Source organism: Poecilia reticulata, linkage group LG17 (assembly GCF_000633615.1).
Source record: "Poecilia reticulata strain Guanapo linkage group LG17, Guppy_female_1.0+MT, whole genome shotgun sequence".
Lineage (NCBI taxonomy): Eukaryota > Metazoa > Chordata > Actinopteri > Cyprinodontiformes > Poeciliidae > Poecilia > Poecilia reticulata.
The window spans coordinates 13,027,014-13,047,400 of NC_024347.1; the positions used below are offsets into that span (position 1 = coordinate 13,027,014).

The following is a 20,387-nucleotide window of genomic DNA, read 5'->3' on the forward strand; positions in this document are numbered from 1 at the left end:
AAAAAAAAATGGAACATGCCTGTTAAGCAGCTGAAGTCACATCTGATCACAGACAGGCAGCGAACCGCGAAGGGGTCTGATCTTAGACCTGTGTGTTACTGACAACAAACGGACGTTTTCGGCAGGCGCAGACAAAATGACACCAACACCCACTGTGAGTCCATGTGACACAGAACAAGCATAAGGCTACACATGATCGACGAAGAGAACCCAAAGTGCCTCAGAGAGGCGTGACATTCAGTGCTTCAGTGGTTCAGCTTGGTAAGGCCTCGGCTCACCTGGTATCATCTTTTCTTTTTCTTTTTTTTTTTTTGGCACATGAGAACATTGATACACATGCTGACAAGAACACACTTGTGCCACACTGAAGTAGTGTCATAGCCAGCTCTGTATTAGTTTTACGCGTGATAATGTATTTCAACATTCCAGTTGAGATTTTCAGGAATGGTAACTGGTGTCCCTCAAATATATATAGAAAAAAAGAAATCCACATTTTCTTCTGTTTGTTTCAACAGAGCTTGTCCAGACACACCGCCTTCACCTGGYTCTACTTTGGGTGTTTTTTGGGCGTCCCCTGCTTCTTGGTTTGCCACAGGTGGTTGGCGATGGTGATGGCGTCCACGCTGGCAGACATGGTCTTAGCCGGGATCTTGCTGAACTGCTTCTTGTCCGAGTTGTACTTGTACAAAGTCTCGATCATCTTGGGAGTGATAGATTTTGGGCCGATGCCGGCCAGTTTGGCGATCTCCTCCGTTTCGGGGAAATACGTGTAGACGGATCTGAACTGGCAGCCGGAGTCACGGAACAACACCAGGAAGTTATTGGCTTCGGATTTCTCCATTTCCTGCAAGARATTGTGCATAAGAAACCTACTTATTAATGACTCTTAACAGTCGCTGATAGCTTCCTGGTCAATGACATTAAGAAAATGAAAATCATTCCAGGTGTTTTGCTGCTCGTAAGATCCTATTAAACCACCAAATGACTAGTAGAACCCATTTGATTAAGTTTATTCAATAATTTCTTTCACATGTGTCTAAATTTCCAAAATATTTCTACATATAAGACAATATTTACAGCTTGAATACAAGGGCTTTTTGAAGAATGAATGCATGTTGTGGGGAAGGTCGTCCAAAATGTATGARACAGGACTGGAGACTGATCAAGYCATCAGTCTGCCTGATCTTTTTATACTATCAGAATAACTCAGTATAAGTAAAAACAGTCAGAGAAATCAATCTTGTGTTCATATAACTTAACCTGTCAGAGTTATACGCACAGAAACAGAGCTTACATCAAGTATCTTGTTTTTCTGCCCTTCATTGACTTTGCCAGCGAGGCAGCAGTGAGCCAGGGCGTTCTGGATGATGTGCTTGTTGGACTTRGCACTAGGCTCCTTGTACAGTTTAGGTCCTGAGGGAAGAAACAGTGAGAGTGCAAAAATTACACATCCGCTGGATATGTGGACCAAAGAGAAGACAGGGCTCTACATTCAAAAGAAAACAGAGGTGATTGTGTTTGGACCCAGTGGCTCCTGTGAGTCATCCTCTGTGGACCTGTGACCCTTGGAAGTATATTTTAAACCTGTTATTACAAATCTTGGTTTTAAAGTGGACAGTGATTTCAAATTGGACAGCCAAATCAGAGCCRTGGTTAAGTCCAGTTTTTATCATTTAAGGCGATTGGYGTCAGTGAAATCTTTTCTTTCCAGGCATTTTGAAACAGTGATCCACGCTTTTATTTCGACTYGATTGGWTTACTGCAACTCACTTTATCTGGGAGTCAGTCAGTCGCTGCTYTYACGTCTRCAGCTAGTTCAGAATGCTGCTGCAYGACTTTTAACAGGAACTCGAAAGAGGGAACACGTGACCCCTGTCCTGGCCTCACTTYACTGGCTGCCTGTATATTTTAGRATTCATTTTAAAATTCTTATGTTCGTTTTTAAATCACTGCATAATCTTGYCCMGGCTTACCTCTCTGAGCTTCTTCACCCCTACGTACTCTATCGGTCTCTCAGGTCAGCAGATCAGCTGCTCTTGGAGGTACCAAGATCCAGAAGGAAGCTCAGAGGGGACAGGGCTTCTCTGTCATGGGTCCTAAGTTATGGAATGACTTGCCWTTGCAGGTYAGAGAGGCCCCTTCACTGTCCACTTTTAAAGCTCGTCTTAAAACCCATCTACTTTACTTGGSTTTCAACTCCAGCAGGATCTAGTTTTAAATTKTAWGTTKGTTTGTTTTYAAACTGTAAGAGTTTTTATTTTATTTWWAWTTTTTTTTATTGTTAYGKTGTGTTTTAATGTACAGCACTTTGTATCAGCTATGGTTGTTTTAAAGTGCTTTATAAATAAAGTTGGTATGGTATTCCTCTCCGTCCCTACCTGTGTACTCTGTGTTGGAGGGAGTGGAGGAAGTGGTCGAGTCGTTTTCCCAATCTTTCTCTCCGTTACGACTGCCGGCTGAAGGACAAGAGGAAAAACCCTCCGCAGAGTCTGGCCTGACGGCAACCAACAGAWAAACGCAGACGTAACGACAACCACGTACGACATATCACCACACGGTGCACACAGAGACATGCACAGAAACACAGAGAYGGGTCAAAGCRAGATCAGACGTTGTGACACAGTTCTCCAAAGTCTGCCTGKTGTCTTGCGTCACGTCAAAGTGAAACGCGCGGGTGAAGCAGAGCCGTGKTCAACCAAGCAAAGCAAAGCGGCTGGCTTCATGGTTGCAGAGAAAGTTATGAAGGAAGCGGCAAGCAAACAGCTAAATCATAAAGCAGAGAGCAAATGTGATACAGAGAAAGAAGAAGAGGCGGGAACAGCTCTTGCAGCCTGCGTCTGATGGACCACACCGTACTGCACTCAGGAAATTAACCCGCATTTACTTAAATTTACAACAAACTTTAGCCCAATACAAAATTATAGTGAAGCTGTAGCAGATCTACACAGAACCACGTCTAAAAAGAGCTTTAACTTAATTTCAGAGTGTTACTAACCTTCCCTTTCTGTCTTTGGGGGAGCTTAAAAAAAACGGGATATGAGCTGAAGCTAGTTTGTGGCCTCTGAAGGATGCATGCAGAGCAGAAGTAGAAGAAGGAGGAGAAAAGGGAGAAAACAGAATTAAACTGTGGAGAGTAGAGCTTCCTGTGGATCATGGAGGACAAAAGCCTCTTCAAACACATTCCCGACGAGTCTCACCAGGGTAAGAAATCAACTTAAGGTGAGTACAGGATTTATTAGTTTAACCTGTTAACCAGAAACAAAAACTAATTTCTAAGTCGTTTTTAAACTGATTAGCCAATTATTAGCTTGCAGGCAGTTGYCACCAATGACAAACTTCCAGATTTTATTGAGATCTCATGCCACAACCAACACAAAGTAGTGCAAAATTAAGTGCAAAAATGATACATAGCTTTAAAGTTAGCTTTTTCTTTTTCAAATAAAAATAAAATAAACTGTAAATAGCATTTGTGGACAAAGTTGTGTGGAAGTCWAATGAGAAAAGGAGATGCGCTGGTCCATTTGCACTTGGTTTAAAATCCTACATGTGGAAGAATGCCAACATTCCATGTAAATGCTCAGTAGCTACAGTGAAGCATGGCGGTGGCAGTATTATGCTGTGGGTTGGTTTTAGGAAAACCTGGTAGAGGCCGCAAAGMCTTGAGAATGAGGTATAGGTCAACTTTCCAACAGAACGACGACGTTGAAAGTGCAGCAAGAGCTACAATTCAACGGTTTGATCAAAGCATATTGAGATGTTAAAATGGCCCAGTCAAAGTCATGACCTAAATCAATGTGYGTATATGGTAAGACTTAGAAAAAAGGTTTGCAGAGATTTWCTCCATTCTGTCTGACTGTGCTTTTTTATTTTAACAAGAATGGACAAAATGTAAGTTTTTAATGTGCTTTGTTGTGTTATACTCGCTCAAGTGTTGGTCTATTGCATAAAATCTCAATAACATGCATTTACTGTTTTGGCTTAACATGACAAAATGTGAGACATTTTGAGTGAATACACATTTTTAGCAAGGCACCATTTCTTCATATTAGATTTGTGAGTCTCAGGCCTAGTCAGTTTGTTTCTTACCTGCTGTTCTTCCTGTTATCTGGCTGGTCCCTGTCGTTRTCAGCCAGATTGAGGGATGCCAAAGAGACACTTGAGACAGAGAAGCCCCGAGGACGCACACCTGCACAGAACCAGCACAGATCAGCATGAGTCTCTCGGTGGGAACATGTTTGTAACGTCGGTTTGTGACGGTGCTTTGGGAGTCCTTCACCTGTCGTYCTCACAGGAGGAGTAGATGWCTCCATGATGTCCCTGTGGATGGACTTGGGCCGCTGCTTTTTCTTCAGACTTCCACTTCGAGGCTTGATGACCTCATCCATGTCCTCCATCAGCTTGAGCTGCTTCCTCCGCAGATATTCGTTCTTGATGTACTCCCTCCTCGCCTTCTCTTCGTCCTTCTTCTGTTGCTCCTCCTCTGCCTTTAGCCTGCACAAGAACAAGGAAGCTTGTGGCGGAAGACCGAACAGAAAAGCTGAAAACAAGAGCGATCTAGACGGAGCGTGCGTGCGCCTGGACATCATGTGATGCAGCGAGGACACACCGTGCGGCTTCTTTCTTCTGCTCCTGGTCCAGCTCTTGTTGTTGCCTCTTCTCCTGCGCTTCCTTCTCCCTCCGAAGCCTCTTTTCCAACAGAGCTGCTTTCTTTGCCGCCATGTCCTCTTCTCCYTTCACATCATCCTGGTGTTGAATGAGAATATTTACACACATAAAACATTCAAGTTCCTATTTTAAAGTAGAGCTGGATAATAAATCAATAATCATTAGTTTAGCAGTTTTTCAGAGACTTAGAAACTAATCAATAATTATTAATATAGACTGATATGAAATCCTCCTATTGTGTGACATTTTTCAGTCATACCCAGCCCTATTTTAAAGGTTATCCCAGGCAGAGGAGACAACTAGAGAGACCAAGTGTATATTTCTGTCAATTTAACCTTGTAGCTCAAATCAAGACAGGCAAAGCGTCAGATGTTTTGTTCACCAACACACACCGATTGTCTCTTGAAGTAAATTCAGACCGTTTTCTCTGCTTYCRTCTTCTTTAGGAGCAACTAGAACATTCAGGGCTTGTTGCTCCAACTCACCTTAAAGAAGAATCCGCAGCACATCTTTTGGTCGTCTCCGTGACTTTCTCCTCCTTTCTTTCCATCCTCTATGTTCTCCGGACCCCGGCCACCAGGAGGCTTTAGCCAGGACAGCGGCACCTCCACTAGGTCCTTCCTTTCCTGTTTGTCATCTTGACTMTGGCTAACAACCCCACCTTTGACCTCTGAAAGCGGCTGGCACAAAACYTCTGATGTCTTCGACTGCTCTTTAGATTCTGTCCTCTCCTTCAGACGTTCACTYGTCTTTCCTTTGCGTTCTTCCTCATCACTGATCTTTACTACCATTTCCTCTTTTTTCTTCGACTCATCTTTTTCGCCCTYGAGCTCTTGGTTGTGTCTCCCCCTGACGCCCTCGTCGTGACTCAGGTAGGCAAACGAGCTCTGCTGGGTTTGGCTGGAGTTGAAGCGCCTCAGTCTGGGCAGGCTGTCCACTGAGGTGGGAGGGTTGAGCATCCGACTGATGGGGGTGACCTTCAGGTCGTTCGGACGGGGAGTCCGAGGCGTTCTGGCATGAAACGAGGCTGGTCGTCGTTTGATACCCGCAGGCGAACGGTTGGGGGCGCGTGGCGATCCGGAAGAGGACAGGATCGGGGACAAGGATCCCACCGACCCCCGGCCCGATCCTCTGCCTGTCACGCTGCTGCTGCGCAGCTCGCGGAGCTGCCTGTGCAGAAAAAGAAACGAAAACAGTAATGTGGAGCTTGCCTTTCAGTCGCCTCGTCAYTGGATCTGGCAGTAGCCGGTTACCTGTGCGGAGACGGAGCAGGAGGCGGGATCACCCAGGCCTGTTGCTGCTGGTCTCTCATGGCCATGATCTTCTCCTGCTGCTGGGCCAGTCGCTGCATCTCAGTCTGCAGGAAGCCCAGCGACGTGTTCAGCCTTTCAATGGACCGTGTGTATTCTGCAAGGTCAACCTCTCCAGGGGTCACGCCTGATCATCGCCATCAAACACAAGTAAATACAGAAACCTGTCACCATTTCCAAAACCAAAATCAGCGGAGCCAATAAAAAGAGAGGCATGGTAACGTTACCTACCCCCACCGTCTTCGCAGGGAGATTTGGGAGCTGCTCCATCAGGTTTGCATCGCTCCACCCGCTCCACACTGTCCTCCTTTGAGGAGGASATGGGCTCGGGTGAAGGTGTTTCTGCCCCTACGGAGTTCTGGCTCAGAGGGGCCGTCACTCCTTTCCTTTTTACTACATTCAGGAAGGCTGTTCTTCCCATTTTCTGGCGGTGCCTGGTGAAAGCTGCTTCTACCTGRAGATTGGGATGAACCCAGTATTAGATGTAAAAATTCACACCATCGGTTTTGTCCTGATGCAAGCCTGCGTACCTTTTTCTTTTGGGCTTCGATGGCTCTGCGTTTTTCTTCAAGTTTCATTCTCAGCTGAATCATTTCWGAGGCGATGAAGTGGGAGGGGTCTCGAGGCGACGGGGCAGCCGGAGAAGGCGACGTGATTGGCAGGGGAGGCGTCGAGAACTAGGGRCGRAGAAGTAGTGTTGATGCCAAATTTAATTTATTTCTCATCAACATATTAGAGAAAGCTGCATTTCTGCCTTTGCAGAAGACRCAGTGGTTGTCCAATGGTTTAATTTATCAAAGAAAAAAAWAKATATTTGAAACAACATGGARCTTAGTGAAAATACTTTTTAAATTATGAACTACTGATCAACCATTTTTTAGTTCACTTTTTCCAACCACAACCAAGACTGAACCTGCCACTCAGAACCGGCATAATTAAGAAGTCACTTAAGTAGAACCTGTGTGACAACATGAAGTAGGCAAATGGTCACATCACGCCTCAATGTAAAGAAATTCAAGTACACATGAAAGGGAAAAAGATTCACAAAGCCTAAGACTTTGGAGTCAGAATGATTATCCACAAATGGAGAAGTCATGGAAACAGAGGTGAACCTTCCCAGKAGTTAAATTACTGAGAGAATTCATCAATTGATCCAGAAGGTCACACACAAAAAAACAATAAAACAAAAATCTAAAGCACCGTATGCTTCACTTAATTTAGTTAAAGTCAGTGTTTAACATTCAGCAGTAAGAGAGACCATCCATAGTTTATACCCGCTTATCCATGCGCAAGGACTGGTGCCCATCTCTAAAACAAACAAGGGACAGATCAAAAATGGCATCCATCAGAGTTCAAGGCCAGAAATGGCCAGAAAGAACCTACAAGCCTGTTTCATATTTGTCACAAAACCTCTCAACGATCCCCCAAACTTTTGAGAAAACAATCTGTGAACTGACGRGACAAACATTTTTTAAAGGTTTGTGTAGCGTTAAATCTTTCYGTAAATTTAAACACTTTTCAACAGCACCACATACTCTGAAATGTCTGAGGAGACCTGAGGGACAGAATGAGTAACAAACCTGAGAGGAAGTGGTTCTGGCCGAGTGTGTGTAGGGGACATTGAGGTCAGAGCTGTCTGGAGTTGTGGTTCCTCCGCTGCTTCTTCCCTCCAACTTCCTGAACTTTTGCTCTGCAAAGCTGGTCATCCGCACCAGACCCCCAGCTGACCCRCCCGATGAAGAGGCAGGACTGCCTGTATAAGACCTGGGGATGGTGGGCGCAGAACTGGGGCAGGGGCTGCCTCTGTCACCTCCCTGTCCCTGTTCGCCCTCAGGGTTGGCTTCCACTTCCTCCTTGTGTTCCCCTTCCCTGCTCCTCTCCTGCTTGCCAGGCAGAGGACACGACCTCGTCACGGCCTCGCAGTCTGGATCTATATCCGAGTAGTCCCTCAGAGACGAGGAGTCCTCATCCAAACTCTGGATGTCCTCTGTCCGCACATGGATGCCTGTGTCGACTTCATCTGTGGAGGCAGAGTTGGGGTCTCGGTCGTTCACCCGAGCCTTCGCTGAACCAAAGTCATCTCCAGGAGCTTGAGCCCCTGGAGGCTCTGACGGATMTGCACCATGCAGAAAAAAGCCATTGTCTCCATCTCCAACAGCGAGGCTGGCATGAGGCCGTTCGGTGTCGTGGATGATCTTGAGGGCCTCCTCGATGCTCGGAGGAGTTGATGGACTGACCCGGGCGGAGTGGTTCCCTTGGTACTTGGCGGGGCTGCTGTTGTCTGGTAAGACTCCATTGGGGCACCTGGAGAAAAGATCCAGGTAAATAGAAAGTTGAGAACAGTAAGAGAGAATATTGAAAAAATAATTGCTCTATTCAAATGTTTTTGATACTCTTGAATAACAAAAACCTCCAAAGGTTTTTTTTGTATGTGGCCAAGGCTCACGCGTTTGTTGAAGTATGTGTTTACCAAGGTGCCACTGGTGACTTTGTAAAAAGAACAATTCTTCACAGCAGGTTGTTCAAAAATCTTTGTAATCTTTTTGCTTATCTTTACCATCTGTGGAAATTAGCCTGTGTTTGTATTTAGCTTCCTCCAACTTGTTTTAACCAACAAGTAAGGCTTTCATTATTTTCCAGTGCAAYGCTCTGCTGGGAAAACCTGCATCCAGGGATTCACATGGGGTGTTTTTTTGAAACCTGGCACCAAACCAAAACATTTTTTTCAGACCAATTAGCACTGGATATCGCAAAACCTAATATAACACCTTGTTTTGCCGTTCTTGTCTTCAAATGGTCTAACTACTCTAAAATTAGACTTCCTTTTTTTTCAAATCTTTACACTTTGAGTCACCTGATGCTCATTGTCAACTTTGATCTGTATAATTAAGCAGGCACTTCTTCACCTTTCACAGTTTTTATTGAACTGCAGGTTGTTACATTTATAGATGATGCAGTTAAACTGACAGTAAAAGTCGCATTTAATACCCATTTCCCATCCACACCTGCTTTGGCTTTTAATAGAGAAAGTGTTGTTCCGTCCCAAAGGTTTGTGGGAAGTAAAGTCGTCATCCTCCTCTGGGATCTGTCTGCCCTGTCCGTTCACTTCGACCGGCGTGAGGGAGAGGTGGCGTTTCATGCCTCCTCTTGATGCATAATGAACTTTGAACCCCAGACCATCAGTACTGGCTGAGCGGGTCATGCCGCAGGTAGAAGGAGCCTCAAAGGGGGGCAACGTTGCATCTCCATCCAGAAGGATCTCAAAGGAGATTCCCCGAGAGGAGGATCTGAAGAATGAGAAGAGTTGTCAGTGCAACAGGAAAGAAACCGACAGCTATAAAATGTAGGTCCCTGGAGGCTTGGCTGATGGCTTCATATACTCACTGTTTTTCTTTGGGCCACGTCCCGACACAACCGTCAACATAGGACATGGAGGTAGATCTCTTCATTAGGCCTGTTGCACACAGAGGAACCTTCTTAGACTTACATGATCTTAGAAATTATTTGTTTTCATTTAAAAAAAACAAACATAGCAAATAAATCTTGGGGGGTTACAGAAGAATAGAGATGATATAATGGGTTTTAACACGTCTTASAGCGGTTTCTTTTCTCGCTTGTATGTTTGTGCTCCATATACGTCATCCAGACCTTAACCCCAGAGGTATTTTGTAAATCGATTATATTTTGCACTGGATCCTTAACAGCTGCACATTATTTCATTTATTTCCAGTGTGAAATACACAACCACTAGGGGGCATCTGACTTCTGAACAAAAATCTAAACCTGCATTGATCAAAAGGCCTGCTGCACAAAGCTGTAATGTTTGTTTTTCAACACAAAGTAATGATATCTGGCAGCAACATCAGTTGAAGGAGTGACATTTAATAGAAAGATTTGGTAAATCACAGCACAATCGTAYAAAAAGAATCATGGATTATTGCTGCTGCTGTTCAGAGTTACCTGAATAGATTTGCAGCTTCCACTTCTTTATGATTTCTGCACAATTCCTTTGAGGATCAAGCACATGCATTTCCACCCTCGTCATATCCATGAAGCTGTTCTCCTCACACAGAGCATTGGCATTMTTATCGTCCCACTCCACTGAGCTGACACAGTGTGACGCTTTTCCACAAAACCCTCCATGGCATCAATCAATCCACTGCAATTTTATTCATTCCCAAAACTAAACTGTACTAATTTGTTATCTTATTACTCAAGAGGAGCACCTAATAACTGGACCGCCAAATTACCTATTCAAAGATTTTCTTATTCTTTGCCAATACCTAATTGTATTTCTTGGGGGACTTTTAAAATTTGTAGTGTGTCACAAAATCCTGTCTGTGCATTTAAAAAAAGGGTCAGATTACTTCTATTTTGTAATACAGACGTGTTTATGTAGCTACATCATCTCACAGAGAGAGAGACACGAAAGAACAAATTGTTTCAGACAAAAAGTWTAAAGATGGCTCGATTAGCTTTCCGTTGCCTTTCATTAGCCTACTAGCACCAGTCAGCAAAAATACATCCCATTGACCACATTAATATGGCAGATCATATTTAAAACTACCTTCAGCTGTGAGGTTTTCTGGACTGGAAGGTCTGTCTGCATAGTTCTGTTTGACAGGACTGGACACAGGAGCCATATCTCTGCAGGACGATACAGGCTCACAGGCTGCATGGCAAAACAAGACAAATCCTCCACATCATTAGTCAAAAACTGGTATTCAACACATGGAGAATATCACTATCATCAAAAGGAACACGGACTGGACCGTACCGTTGGGGTCGAAGACTCTGGGCTGAACAAATGAGGGTTTCACGACCTCGAACCACCAGAAAAGCTCAGCCATAAACACCAGGTAGTTACTCTGAAAGATTGCACACACATCTTTAAGCTCAACTCGCACATGTAACATCTGRATTTTTTTGCTGCTGATTCCCTCTGTAGATCTCTGTAGATATCAACAAAAATCAAACCAGCTCTGAACATTTTGAAAGACCGCTGAGGTCAAAGTCATCCAACCGGTGCTGGACTCAGATGGACGAGTTCATGTACTTGACTATCTGTGCATGTTGCACGGCGTGACTGCTGTAAGATCTGGCAAAAAAAAATCTGTGAAGCTACTGTCTAGAGTCTAGTTTATATGCAGTGTCTTCCACAGCTATTCAAACCTATCAGTTTTTCACATTTCATCATGTAACAACCGTCCTGTGTTTTACTAGCATTGTGTGTAGTAAGACCAACTTTAAATGGTTGTGGAGTATAAAGAAACATGTTGTTTTTTTGTTTTTTTTTAAATAAATACAACTCTGAAAAGCTTGGCTTGCATTTGTATTCAGCTCCATATAAGCTGATAGCCCTATGTAAATGTAATGCAAGTGAATTCCTTAAGAGGTTAGTAAATAGTGCCTGCCTGTGTGTAATACTGTATATTCTCAGTGTAAATACAGCTACAGTATTTGTAAGGCCCTGTATGTCCTATAAAAACGTGACTGAGCAAAATGATTAGTACGTAGCTGACATTGATAAAAAAAAACAAACTGCACCAATTCATTAAGCAGATCTCAGATGTAATTTGTAGACATATAAACAYTATCTTCCAATGCGATGTGTTAAACCGTGCACAAATAGTTAAGRTTCTGTGGACAGTGAATCTGTGGCAAACAGGCAGCCTGCCAGAGTCTTTAAAAACCCCACATGACTCCCTGTTGCACCATAAAACCAGCATTCAGTCAATGCACAGACAAGAGTGGTGAATGAGAAACGAAGGCAGAAGAAGGAAAGCAGAGCGAAGGGTGTGTGRGGATGAAAAGTGACTGCTGTGTGGCGTCACAGAGAGGAAAGTTCCAGTCRGCTCGGACTGTGACTTGAATCCTGAATGTTTCTACCCACGCTCTCTGCATACKATTTACCCAACGCTTGCTTTACTGCTAAGTACTGTCCGAATGGCACCAAGGGACTCCTTGAGTTGTACAGGATTTTTGTCTGAAACCTTACATCTGCAAACTTTAAAGGCGTTTCTTCAAAAACAAGAGAAACATAGCAGGACGAGTTGGGTCAGGACTCTTGAATCTGTCCTCTGTCTCAGTAGGATGAGGTCAACAGAGAAGAAACGCACACTGAGTATTAAACTTTTCCTTGCATGACTCAGTTGTGCCTTGGTGTAATTTCCCACCCCAAGTCTCCTTCTTCTCCCCCTAAAAACACACACACACACACACATGCACACGCACACACACACACACACACACACACACACACACACACACACACACACACACACACACACACACACATCTCTCTTTTTGTCCCTTGAGTAACTGAATCCTGCATCATAAACACAGACCTTTCCACATCTTCCCCATCTGTTTCTTTAAACATCAGAGTAGTGGAAGTTCTTACCTTTATGGATGCATGCGTGTAGAGCATGTCCTCCAGGCTAAAGTGGCAGCAGTGATTGAGGTTGTTCCTGCAAAACTCCTGCACCAGCTGGAGGTTGTACAGACTGTCAGCCAGAGACATGGTCTCCTTGAGGCAAATGTCTGCTCAGCCAGGGGAGGGGTCAGACACACACACAAAGGGAGGGGGAACAGCAACGCCAAACAGGAAGAGAGGAAAAGATAAGGTTCAACTTATGGTAAAACACAGAATAGAATAAAAAAATGGAGCAGATGCAAATTGTCTTCGCTTGATTCACTCCAAATCTTCGAGACGACTCCAGACAAACGGCATTCAGCCCTTTCTTCRTGATTCACCAGCATTTTTACTCCTTGATGTTTCACAACAGCCCTGGCATGTGTAGGATGTTGTAGTGAAGGAAATAGCTGAGGCTTATGGTCGCTAATTTATGCGGTGTGACATCATCTTGAACTGTGCTTATTACTTATTTTAGGGACAATCCAGGCGCAAGAGAGCGACTTCAATGAACCGTGGCTTGTTTTCACATCTGGTTCACACGCTTGCCTGCGAACTAAATACAACCTGAGGAGTTTTCAGGAAAGCAACACAGCGGCTGTTTATTTTTGAAACTGCGGCCTGATAAGTAGCCGTCTAACGGTTCTCTGTAACATACAACTCCTGACCAATCACGTCTCTGCCCAGGGCGTTTTTTTTTTAGAAAACAGACGTGCTGTGAGGAAACGCCTCTTTGTTTCTTCGCCCACACTCTCTGAAAGTCAGTCCCGGGTCATATCTGTACTTTAGTCATTCCTTAGTCATCATCCTCACTGTGGTCTGCTGTTGATACGTAACAAAAGTAAAAACGACACAACAAAAAGGTCAAAACCATTTGAGTATCCGGTAGAGTGAGGGAAACATCAGGAAACAAGACTAAAGTGGATGACAAATACCCTCTTTGTTTCAAACACCCGACTCAAAYGTATTGTGTGGTCRTCATAGGAACAGGAAGAAAGTATCCATTGTGCGTTCTACATATAGAGGCTCTCTAAACAGTGCACACTTTATTTTAAAGATATTTATTTGAAAAGACTTTATTTGAAAGACTTTATTGTCGTCATTTTTATTTTAAAACCTTCATCTTAGATTTCTATGAATCTTACGGATTTATTCTGACGTGTATTTAGAGTTATTCATAACTTACATTCACCTTAGCAAAAATCCCAATTCTATCTAAGAAAAATTAATCCCAGAGCATGATACTGCCACCACCATCTTCTACCATTGATGCAGTATTCTTTTGGTCATGTGTTATTTTTGTCAAACGTATCTAAATGAGCTGTAATTTTACTCAATCGAACCACAACATATTCTCTTATATCAAAGTTTTGATGTGTTCCAGCGAGGCCCGAGAGCTTCAAGTAAAAGAAAATAGTTCTGCTTATCAGACCTTCTATACAGTCCAGATCTATAGAGACTCTATACAGAGAATCGCCTGCAGAGCACAACCAGTAGTTTCTGAGCTGGGTTTTTAATCACTTCTGGATAAAGATCCAGTTTTTTTTTATTTCCTGTTGGTTTATCTTTTCTCCAATTATTGCTGACTGCCTTCAGTGTGCATGGATCTAAAACTCAGGATGGGCGGCAAGGACATAATAGTTTGTCACAATATATATTACAAAAAAACAATGCGATTGATGATATAAAAAAATATATATATATGTTTTGTTTTCTCTTTTTTTTGCAATCCCCCACAAATACAAACACTGCTTTTGAATAAAAACTGAAAAATAAAGAATCATCAAAAGTCAACTTACCGATCTCATCTCGCAAACATTTTAAATGTTTCACTCTTTACATACTATAAACATGGAATTTTAAAAGAATCACAACAGTTCATTATTCTCTTTCCWGATAAGAKCTCTTGTTTTACTACATTTGTGTAGTTTAATGAACAAGAAATCAAAGCGCAGACAGATGTCTGGGTCTGGGCACCCACCTTCCAGCCGGACGGCCTGCGGGCAGTAGAAGTGCAGCAGGGCAGCGAGGGCGCAGCCATCTGTGTTGTCCTTCAGCASGTTCTCCACCAGGTGGAGCGACGGGACATTCTTCTGGGCATGCTCCCTCCTGTACCGGGCCTGAAACACCATGGCAACAACACAGAGACATCACCTACATGGATCGTCAGGGTGGATATGCAGCGGTTCTCTTTGACTACCGCAGACACACCTACTACTGCATGCACAGCGTGATTAAACACACAAGTCAAGGTGTTAATCTGACGGTTTTCAAGCATTCATCTGAAGTAATGCAGATTATACTGAGCATGCAAATAATACGTCTCTGGCATTCACTTCAGATTTCTTTTTAAGGAAACGACTGGAACAGTTTTGCTCTCTCTGTTGTTTTCTGTCTTTGAAAATATTACTCATTAAACTATTAAACCTCTTCTGAAACATTTTTTTGGAACGAAGGCCGTCAAAAATCTGTTCAGCGCTTCTGTAGCACACTGTTCATGTGATTTAGGGTTTAATAATGATCTCTGTATACACTTATTCTTCCTTTCTGCAGATTCCCTTATGCGATGCTTTACACGTGTGAAAACCGCAGGGACAACAAACCACCGCATGCGCCTTCAGGGCGTCAGCGCTCCCTGGGAGCCCATGAAGAGATGCTTTCTGATGGCCGCGTTTTGTAACCGACGTGGTACAAAGGAAGACTCAGTCAGCGCAGYGCTCTCTGTCTGATGGCCAGCTATGACTGAGCACTGAGYTGTGAGAAACAAACTGTTGTCCTTCACTTTGCTCCACTGGTACCGGATCTCTCTTAGTACCGCTCGTCCTTTTCGCACATGAGACAATTTCAGCTGTTTCGGGTTTATAATAAAGATGGATGAAATGCTTTAGTTCATTTTAGTTTTCAGCTGTACGTCTTAAAAGTATGAGTCCCAAGACTAGTCGCTGTGTCTTTATCGTCTTAAGAAGGGGAACGGGTTGGGAGGGCAGGTGAGAGGGTGGGAGACATTTGGCCAAACAATGATGGAGCTCTGGGCCGCATGCGGGGAATAAACAACCGGAGGGAACAATGTGAAGGTTGGGTTAAAGGGTGTCAGGGCTGATGCTGGGGTTACTGAGATCTTTTCCAGAATTAATGGACTTACAGGTACTAATCTCCAGTACCATTTGCTAGAAGACTTGATGRTGGGTCATGATAGGATAAGAGGAGAGAGTGGGATACGTGTTAGGACCACCACTGACTGGGAAAGAGATACCAACACCTGAAAACAACATCTGTTATGGCTCTGTAAAAGACAGAGGATAATTAATAATGTGTTAAGTGTGCAGGATGTGACAGAATAGTAATGGGTGTTTTAAAAAATTGCTCTCAGTGCCGGTTTTGAGCTTTAAAATCTCACTGATTTTTCTCTCTAGTGCTTTATGTAGCAGATTTTCAGTCTGACCGGCRCCGACAGCAGACAAGCTGGTTTAAAAACCACACTCTTTAGTGTGGCAATTGTTACTGAGTGACAATTTACACACTTTGGGTAATTACTAACTCAAAGCTAATAATTATGTACTAGAGATGTGCTTCAAAAATGAAATCAAAGGATCTATTTCATCCCATGTATCTTTCAACCTCAGTAAAATGTTGCCTTATGCAAATTTCAAAGCTAASGTAAGAATCTACATTCTCAAGGGAGTAAAGACAATATTTAGCTAACTGATGAAAAGTAACCAATGTTCAGGAAAAGCTTTGTAAAATTATCTTAAGTGAACCAAATATGTTTTTTTTTTGTTACAGAACAGCTACAGTGATTTTAGTGCTTTTAGACGTACTCAGCCGTGATGTGGAGCGAACACCTCCAGCAGACTGAACACAAACATCCTCCGTTTCCTCCCCACCATAACCGAGTGAGTTCTTCATCATATGACCAAAGTTAAAACACTTGTCACACTTTCCCAGAATAGAAGAGACCGAGGAGCATCTGAGCATCTTGTGCTAATCTACCAGAGCCGACACGTTGCAGAAGCATTGATGAGTGTTTGTGTGTGTGTGTGTGTGGRTGTGTGTGTGTGGGTGTGTGTGCGTGTGTGTGTGTGTGTGCGTGCGTGTGCGTGTGTGTGTGTGTGTGAAATGATTTCCTCCTGCTGTCTTGTTAATGAGTGAGTAGACTTCTCCTGATGCCGCCAGGAAGAGCCGTGTGATGGAGCGTGCAGCGTAAAAGCAACGGACTGATGTGAAGCGTCTTCTCTTCAGGACTATTTTCCTCTCATCCGTCTTTGAAGAACTGTCAGCATAAAACGGGTTAAACATATATACGTTGTATGTTCCTCTCACTAAATTGACAAGATACTATTATCTGTGGAAGAGGATTCAGCTCCATAAGAGACAGTCAGACRGTGGGACTCCACTTGTTGAATGTAGAGAAGTCGTGCTTGTGCTTCGTATTTACAGATGCTAATCTCCAGTATGGAGAACATCCCAATCTAAGCTGCTATAAGATTTGCTTTCTGTCAGAAAAAACAAATCTAAAGTAAAAAATGTTTATATCATCTCAAGTAAATTTCAGAACTAGTCAGTGACAAATCTTTAATATTTAAATATTATCCAGGTCAGATAAGATAATGGCTAATAAATATCCCCTGATTGATTAAAAACAAAACATTTCTTTGTAGCCAAAAAGAAAAAAAAAGCCCACTTTAGTCATCGGCTTTGTATTAAACTTTAAATTAAAACAGGATGGCAGAGTACGACTGCAGCCATAGAAATGCTCAATTAATCCTGTATTATTATTTATTATGTATATGGGTGAAATATCTTTTAAAATTTAAATKTCACCCTGCAGAACAACAATAATATATATAAAAAACATCCCGTCTCCTCTTCATTGAAATCTTTCAAACTACTAATTTCCTGTTACAGCATGTCGGCCAAGTACTTTGTTGAAACCGTCTTCGATACTCGCGCTTTGCTCACCTCATCAAATTTCTAATGAACAACAGGAAAGAAATCTAAATCCACCAAAGCGCCACAACTTCATCTCATTCCAGCCTTCAGTGAGTTTCTATTTTTACCCTTCACCTTACTGCTGCCCTGACGGGACCCGTGATCCGACCGAGCTGTGCTGAAGCGTYATGGATGAGTGAGCAGAAGAGGACGACGGCTGACTGCAGCGTGTTACAGCCGGCAGATTGACTCGTTGTGTCACAGGGACCTTACATAACCGCTCAGCTAGCAGGGTGCCTGTCTGTCACTGAGGCCCTTCGGCTACAGCGGCCATGTCTCCTACCCTTTCCCAGCTCATCTCAGACAAACCCCTCCTCATTTCTCCTCTCTGACTGACACCCTGCGTCTCCTCCTCTGCCCTGTGCAATGCTTTGTCTCCTCAGACAGCAGTGGGGAGATTCTTGCCAAATACTTTCTGCAGCTGGTGACTGAGCTCATCTGTTCTTCTGCTTCGCAAAGCTCCGTACACTGTGTGTTGAATCCGGCTGCAGGGGAAGGGAGGTTTTTTTTGTGTGTTTTTTTTGCATGTGTGGACAAAGATGTGGCTCTGAATAAAACTTCAATTCCACAAATATTAACTCTCTGCAAGAGGCTAAACAAAGTAGTTTCTGAGCAGCACCTTCCTGTGTTGGAGAACCTTTTCTGACTTACCTTATGTGTTGTGACGTTTGAGTCTTGGAGGGAGGCTTCTCTTAACTTCTGCTCCTCGATGAGGATGTCCCTCAGCTGCTCGTTCACCTTGAACGACAGAAAGAAGGTGGTGAGAGACAGAGACGCTCGGAGAGCCAAGTCGTATTTCAAGAAAGCACTGGGTCAGATTCAGGCTGAATAAACGGTCTGCTCTGAGAAGACRAATGACRTGAACCTCAGCGAGAAACCTGTCACCCTCACTTTGACATATTAACTTAAGATAGTGAAGCCGTGTCTTATAAAACAGTCTTTGAAACGTGAGAATTATTGTTCAAGGATGACTTCTGTTTTCCTTTTTGTCAGGATGAAGTCACACAAACACCGGTTCCTAATCATGTCTCGGTTGTCTCATTACGGCCTCCATATGAAAAAATCTTCATGATTTCAACATTTAATACGCATATAAGGCCTTAAATATTTTACATGACTTTATGGACCAAAAAAAAGCAGATGGAGATATTAGACTGCAACATGTTTATTTAATTCCTCATCAAAATTTGTATTACTAAACAGCAATGAACTAAGAAATCAGTTGACTGCAATTGGATAATTGGGAATATACACAAAGACTAAAACAAAACAAAACAAAACAAAACAAAAAAAACACTATTCTTGCTAATCCATCTCATTGATCCGTTTTTTTTATCATTACATGTTAGTTTTAAAATTGTTAGAGTTGTTTTAAAATGACTTCTGTCTGATACACAGTAACATGTCATAAGCACTATATCTCAAATATCTCACAAGCAAAGACAAGCAGCTAAATAATCTGTAAGAGATTATGAACAGTGACCTTAGACACTTAAGCAACTCAAGTTCTAATTTTGCTTTTGCATTGCTAATCTTGGAAGTGTCTTGGGAATTACTCCACATTCCTGCTCTCTTGCAAGAAAATGAAGAAACGGCTCTCATATCAGCTGAACCCAGACARAAACAAAACAGCAGCGAATCAAATGAAAAGATAATGCGTGGAATGCGTGCAGTCTTTAAAAGCGCATGTCTTCTGGGGTTTTTTTGCGCCCCTGCACGTACCTTGTTGATCCAGGTGGCGATGGCGTCCTCGGTGTCGTACGGCAGCCCCTGGACGAGACCGTCGCCGTGTAGCGGTTCAGCAGGCGAATACTTGTTGATGCAGGACATCACCCTCTCCACGCTCACCATCTCCACGGTGTAGGCCATCATCAAGGTATCGATGAGCGCCAGATGGGAGCTCTGCATAGAAACGCAGCCGCAAAAGCTTATCARCAAGATGAATTTAACAACAGGTGTTTGTTTTTTTTCCCTATGAAAAATAGTTGAAATGCTCTGAAAGAGCGCAATAGTCTTTTTAAGCAAATGATTTCAACATGATCACAAACCTTGACCTTTCTAACCCCATTCCAGACCGGTCAAAGCAACAGACCTCCCCTTCCCTTTCCTGCCTTACAACAGCGCTATTCAAAAAAATATTTACCCTGCATGTGTGTGTGTGTTTGTGTCCACACTGTATATGCTTACCTACGCCTATACGATATAAACCTAACAAGACAAGCACCTTTWGGCTGGTGCTCAGTGATTCAGGACAAAACAAAGTCAAAAGAACAAATAAGAGACATCTGTTCAGAACATCAGAGCTCTCAGTGATCCAGTCTTTCCCCGAGACATGAAGCTGAGCTGCTGCTAGAGTTCAGTGGAATCACCTCATGTAAAGCCAGTCAAAACACAACGCTGACATGAGATCACTGCCAGAAACAAACCGTGGATGGAAATAAGTGCTAAGATGAGTTGCTTCAGATGAACAGGATGGTAACATTAGATATTAGAAGTATATTTCCTAATAATCCTTTTTTTTTTAGTCAGTTTTTGTCACTTCATTTGTAATTAACTCACTTTATTTTCCAGAAAAAAAAAATAAAAATAAATATATATATATACATTAATATGCGAACAAAGAACTAAATATTTAGAAAATTTTTCTTTTTTTATGACTATAATCTGCAGACACTAAATAAAACATAAAAACAAACTAAAGTGTGATTTCCTGTAACAGCTCTCAAGTAAACCACTGTTGGGTTTAGCAGCTAAACACAGGAGTCTAATATTCTGCTCATGAGGCAGCGTGCCGACTCTGTTTGGAGTCTGTGCAGCCTCAGGATGTTGTCAGATACTTCACATTGTGTGCATTCTGCACCTGGCTGACGAAAACTGACTGACGGAAACCGACTGAATGATGGGCAGAGAAGGAGAGACCAGCCAAGCGGCTTAGAATGAAACTGGAGATCAAGAAATCGGAATTTTCTTAAGACGCCATAAAGCTTTCCTGACGATTAAAGCTTTTC

At 42.9% G+C, this 20,387-nt stretch overlaps 1 protein-coding gene across 4 annotated transcripts in view; it reads right to left on the reverse strand.

Moving 5' to 3' along the window:
* Positions 1-282: 282 nt before the first annotated feature.
* Positions 283-20,387, reverse strand: part of camsap2b (calmodulin regulated spectrin-associated protein family, member 2b) — a 32,666-nt gene continuing 12,561 nt past the window's right edge. The window contains exons 3-22 of one of the 4 annotated variants that reach the window (XM_017310080.1): positions 19,102-19,281; positions 18,031-18,117; positions 15,533-15,565; positions 14,372-14,510; positions 12,379-12,518; positions 10,753-10,843; positions 10,543-10,647; positions 9,360-9,429; positions 8,981-9,262; positions 7,556-8,279; positions 6,506-6,652; positions 6,207-6,429; positions 5,919-6,102; positions 5,151-5,835; positions 4,607-4,743; positions 4,087-4,491; positions 2,996-3,061; positions 2,379-2,494; positions 1,295-1,413; positions 283-844 (exon numbers count right to left, since the gene is read on the reverse strand). In XM_017310080.1, the coding sequence (XP_017165569.1) occupies positions 548-844; positions 1,295-1,413; positions 2,379-2,494; positions 2,996-3,061; positions 4,087-4,491; positions 4,607-4,743; positions 5,151-5,835; positions 5,919-6,102; positions 6,207-6,429; positions 6,506-6,652; positions 7,556-8,279; positions 8,981-9,262; positions 9,360-9,429; positions 10,543-10,647; positions 10,753-10,843; positions 12,379-12,518; positions 14,372-14,510; positions 15,533-15,565; positions 18,031-18,117; positions 19,102-19,281 (4,230 nt within the window). In that variant the 3' untranslated portion in view covers positions 283-547. The remainder of the gene's footprint in view (positions 845-1,294; positions 1,414-2,378; positions 2,495-2,995; positions 3,062-4,086; positions 4,492-4,606; positions 4,744-5,150; positions 5,836-5,918; positions 6,103-6,206; positions 6,430-6,505; positions 6,653-7,555; positions 8,280-8,980; positions 9,263-9,359; positions 9,430-10,542; positions 10,648-10,752; positions 10,844-12,378; positions 12,519-14,371; positions 14,511-15,532; positions 15,566-18,030; positions 18,118-19,101; positions 19,282-20,387) is intronic. The other 3 variants (XM_017310081.1, XM_017310082.1, XM_017310083.1) reach the window with 3 other exon arrangements.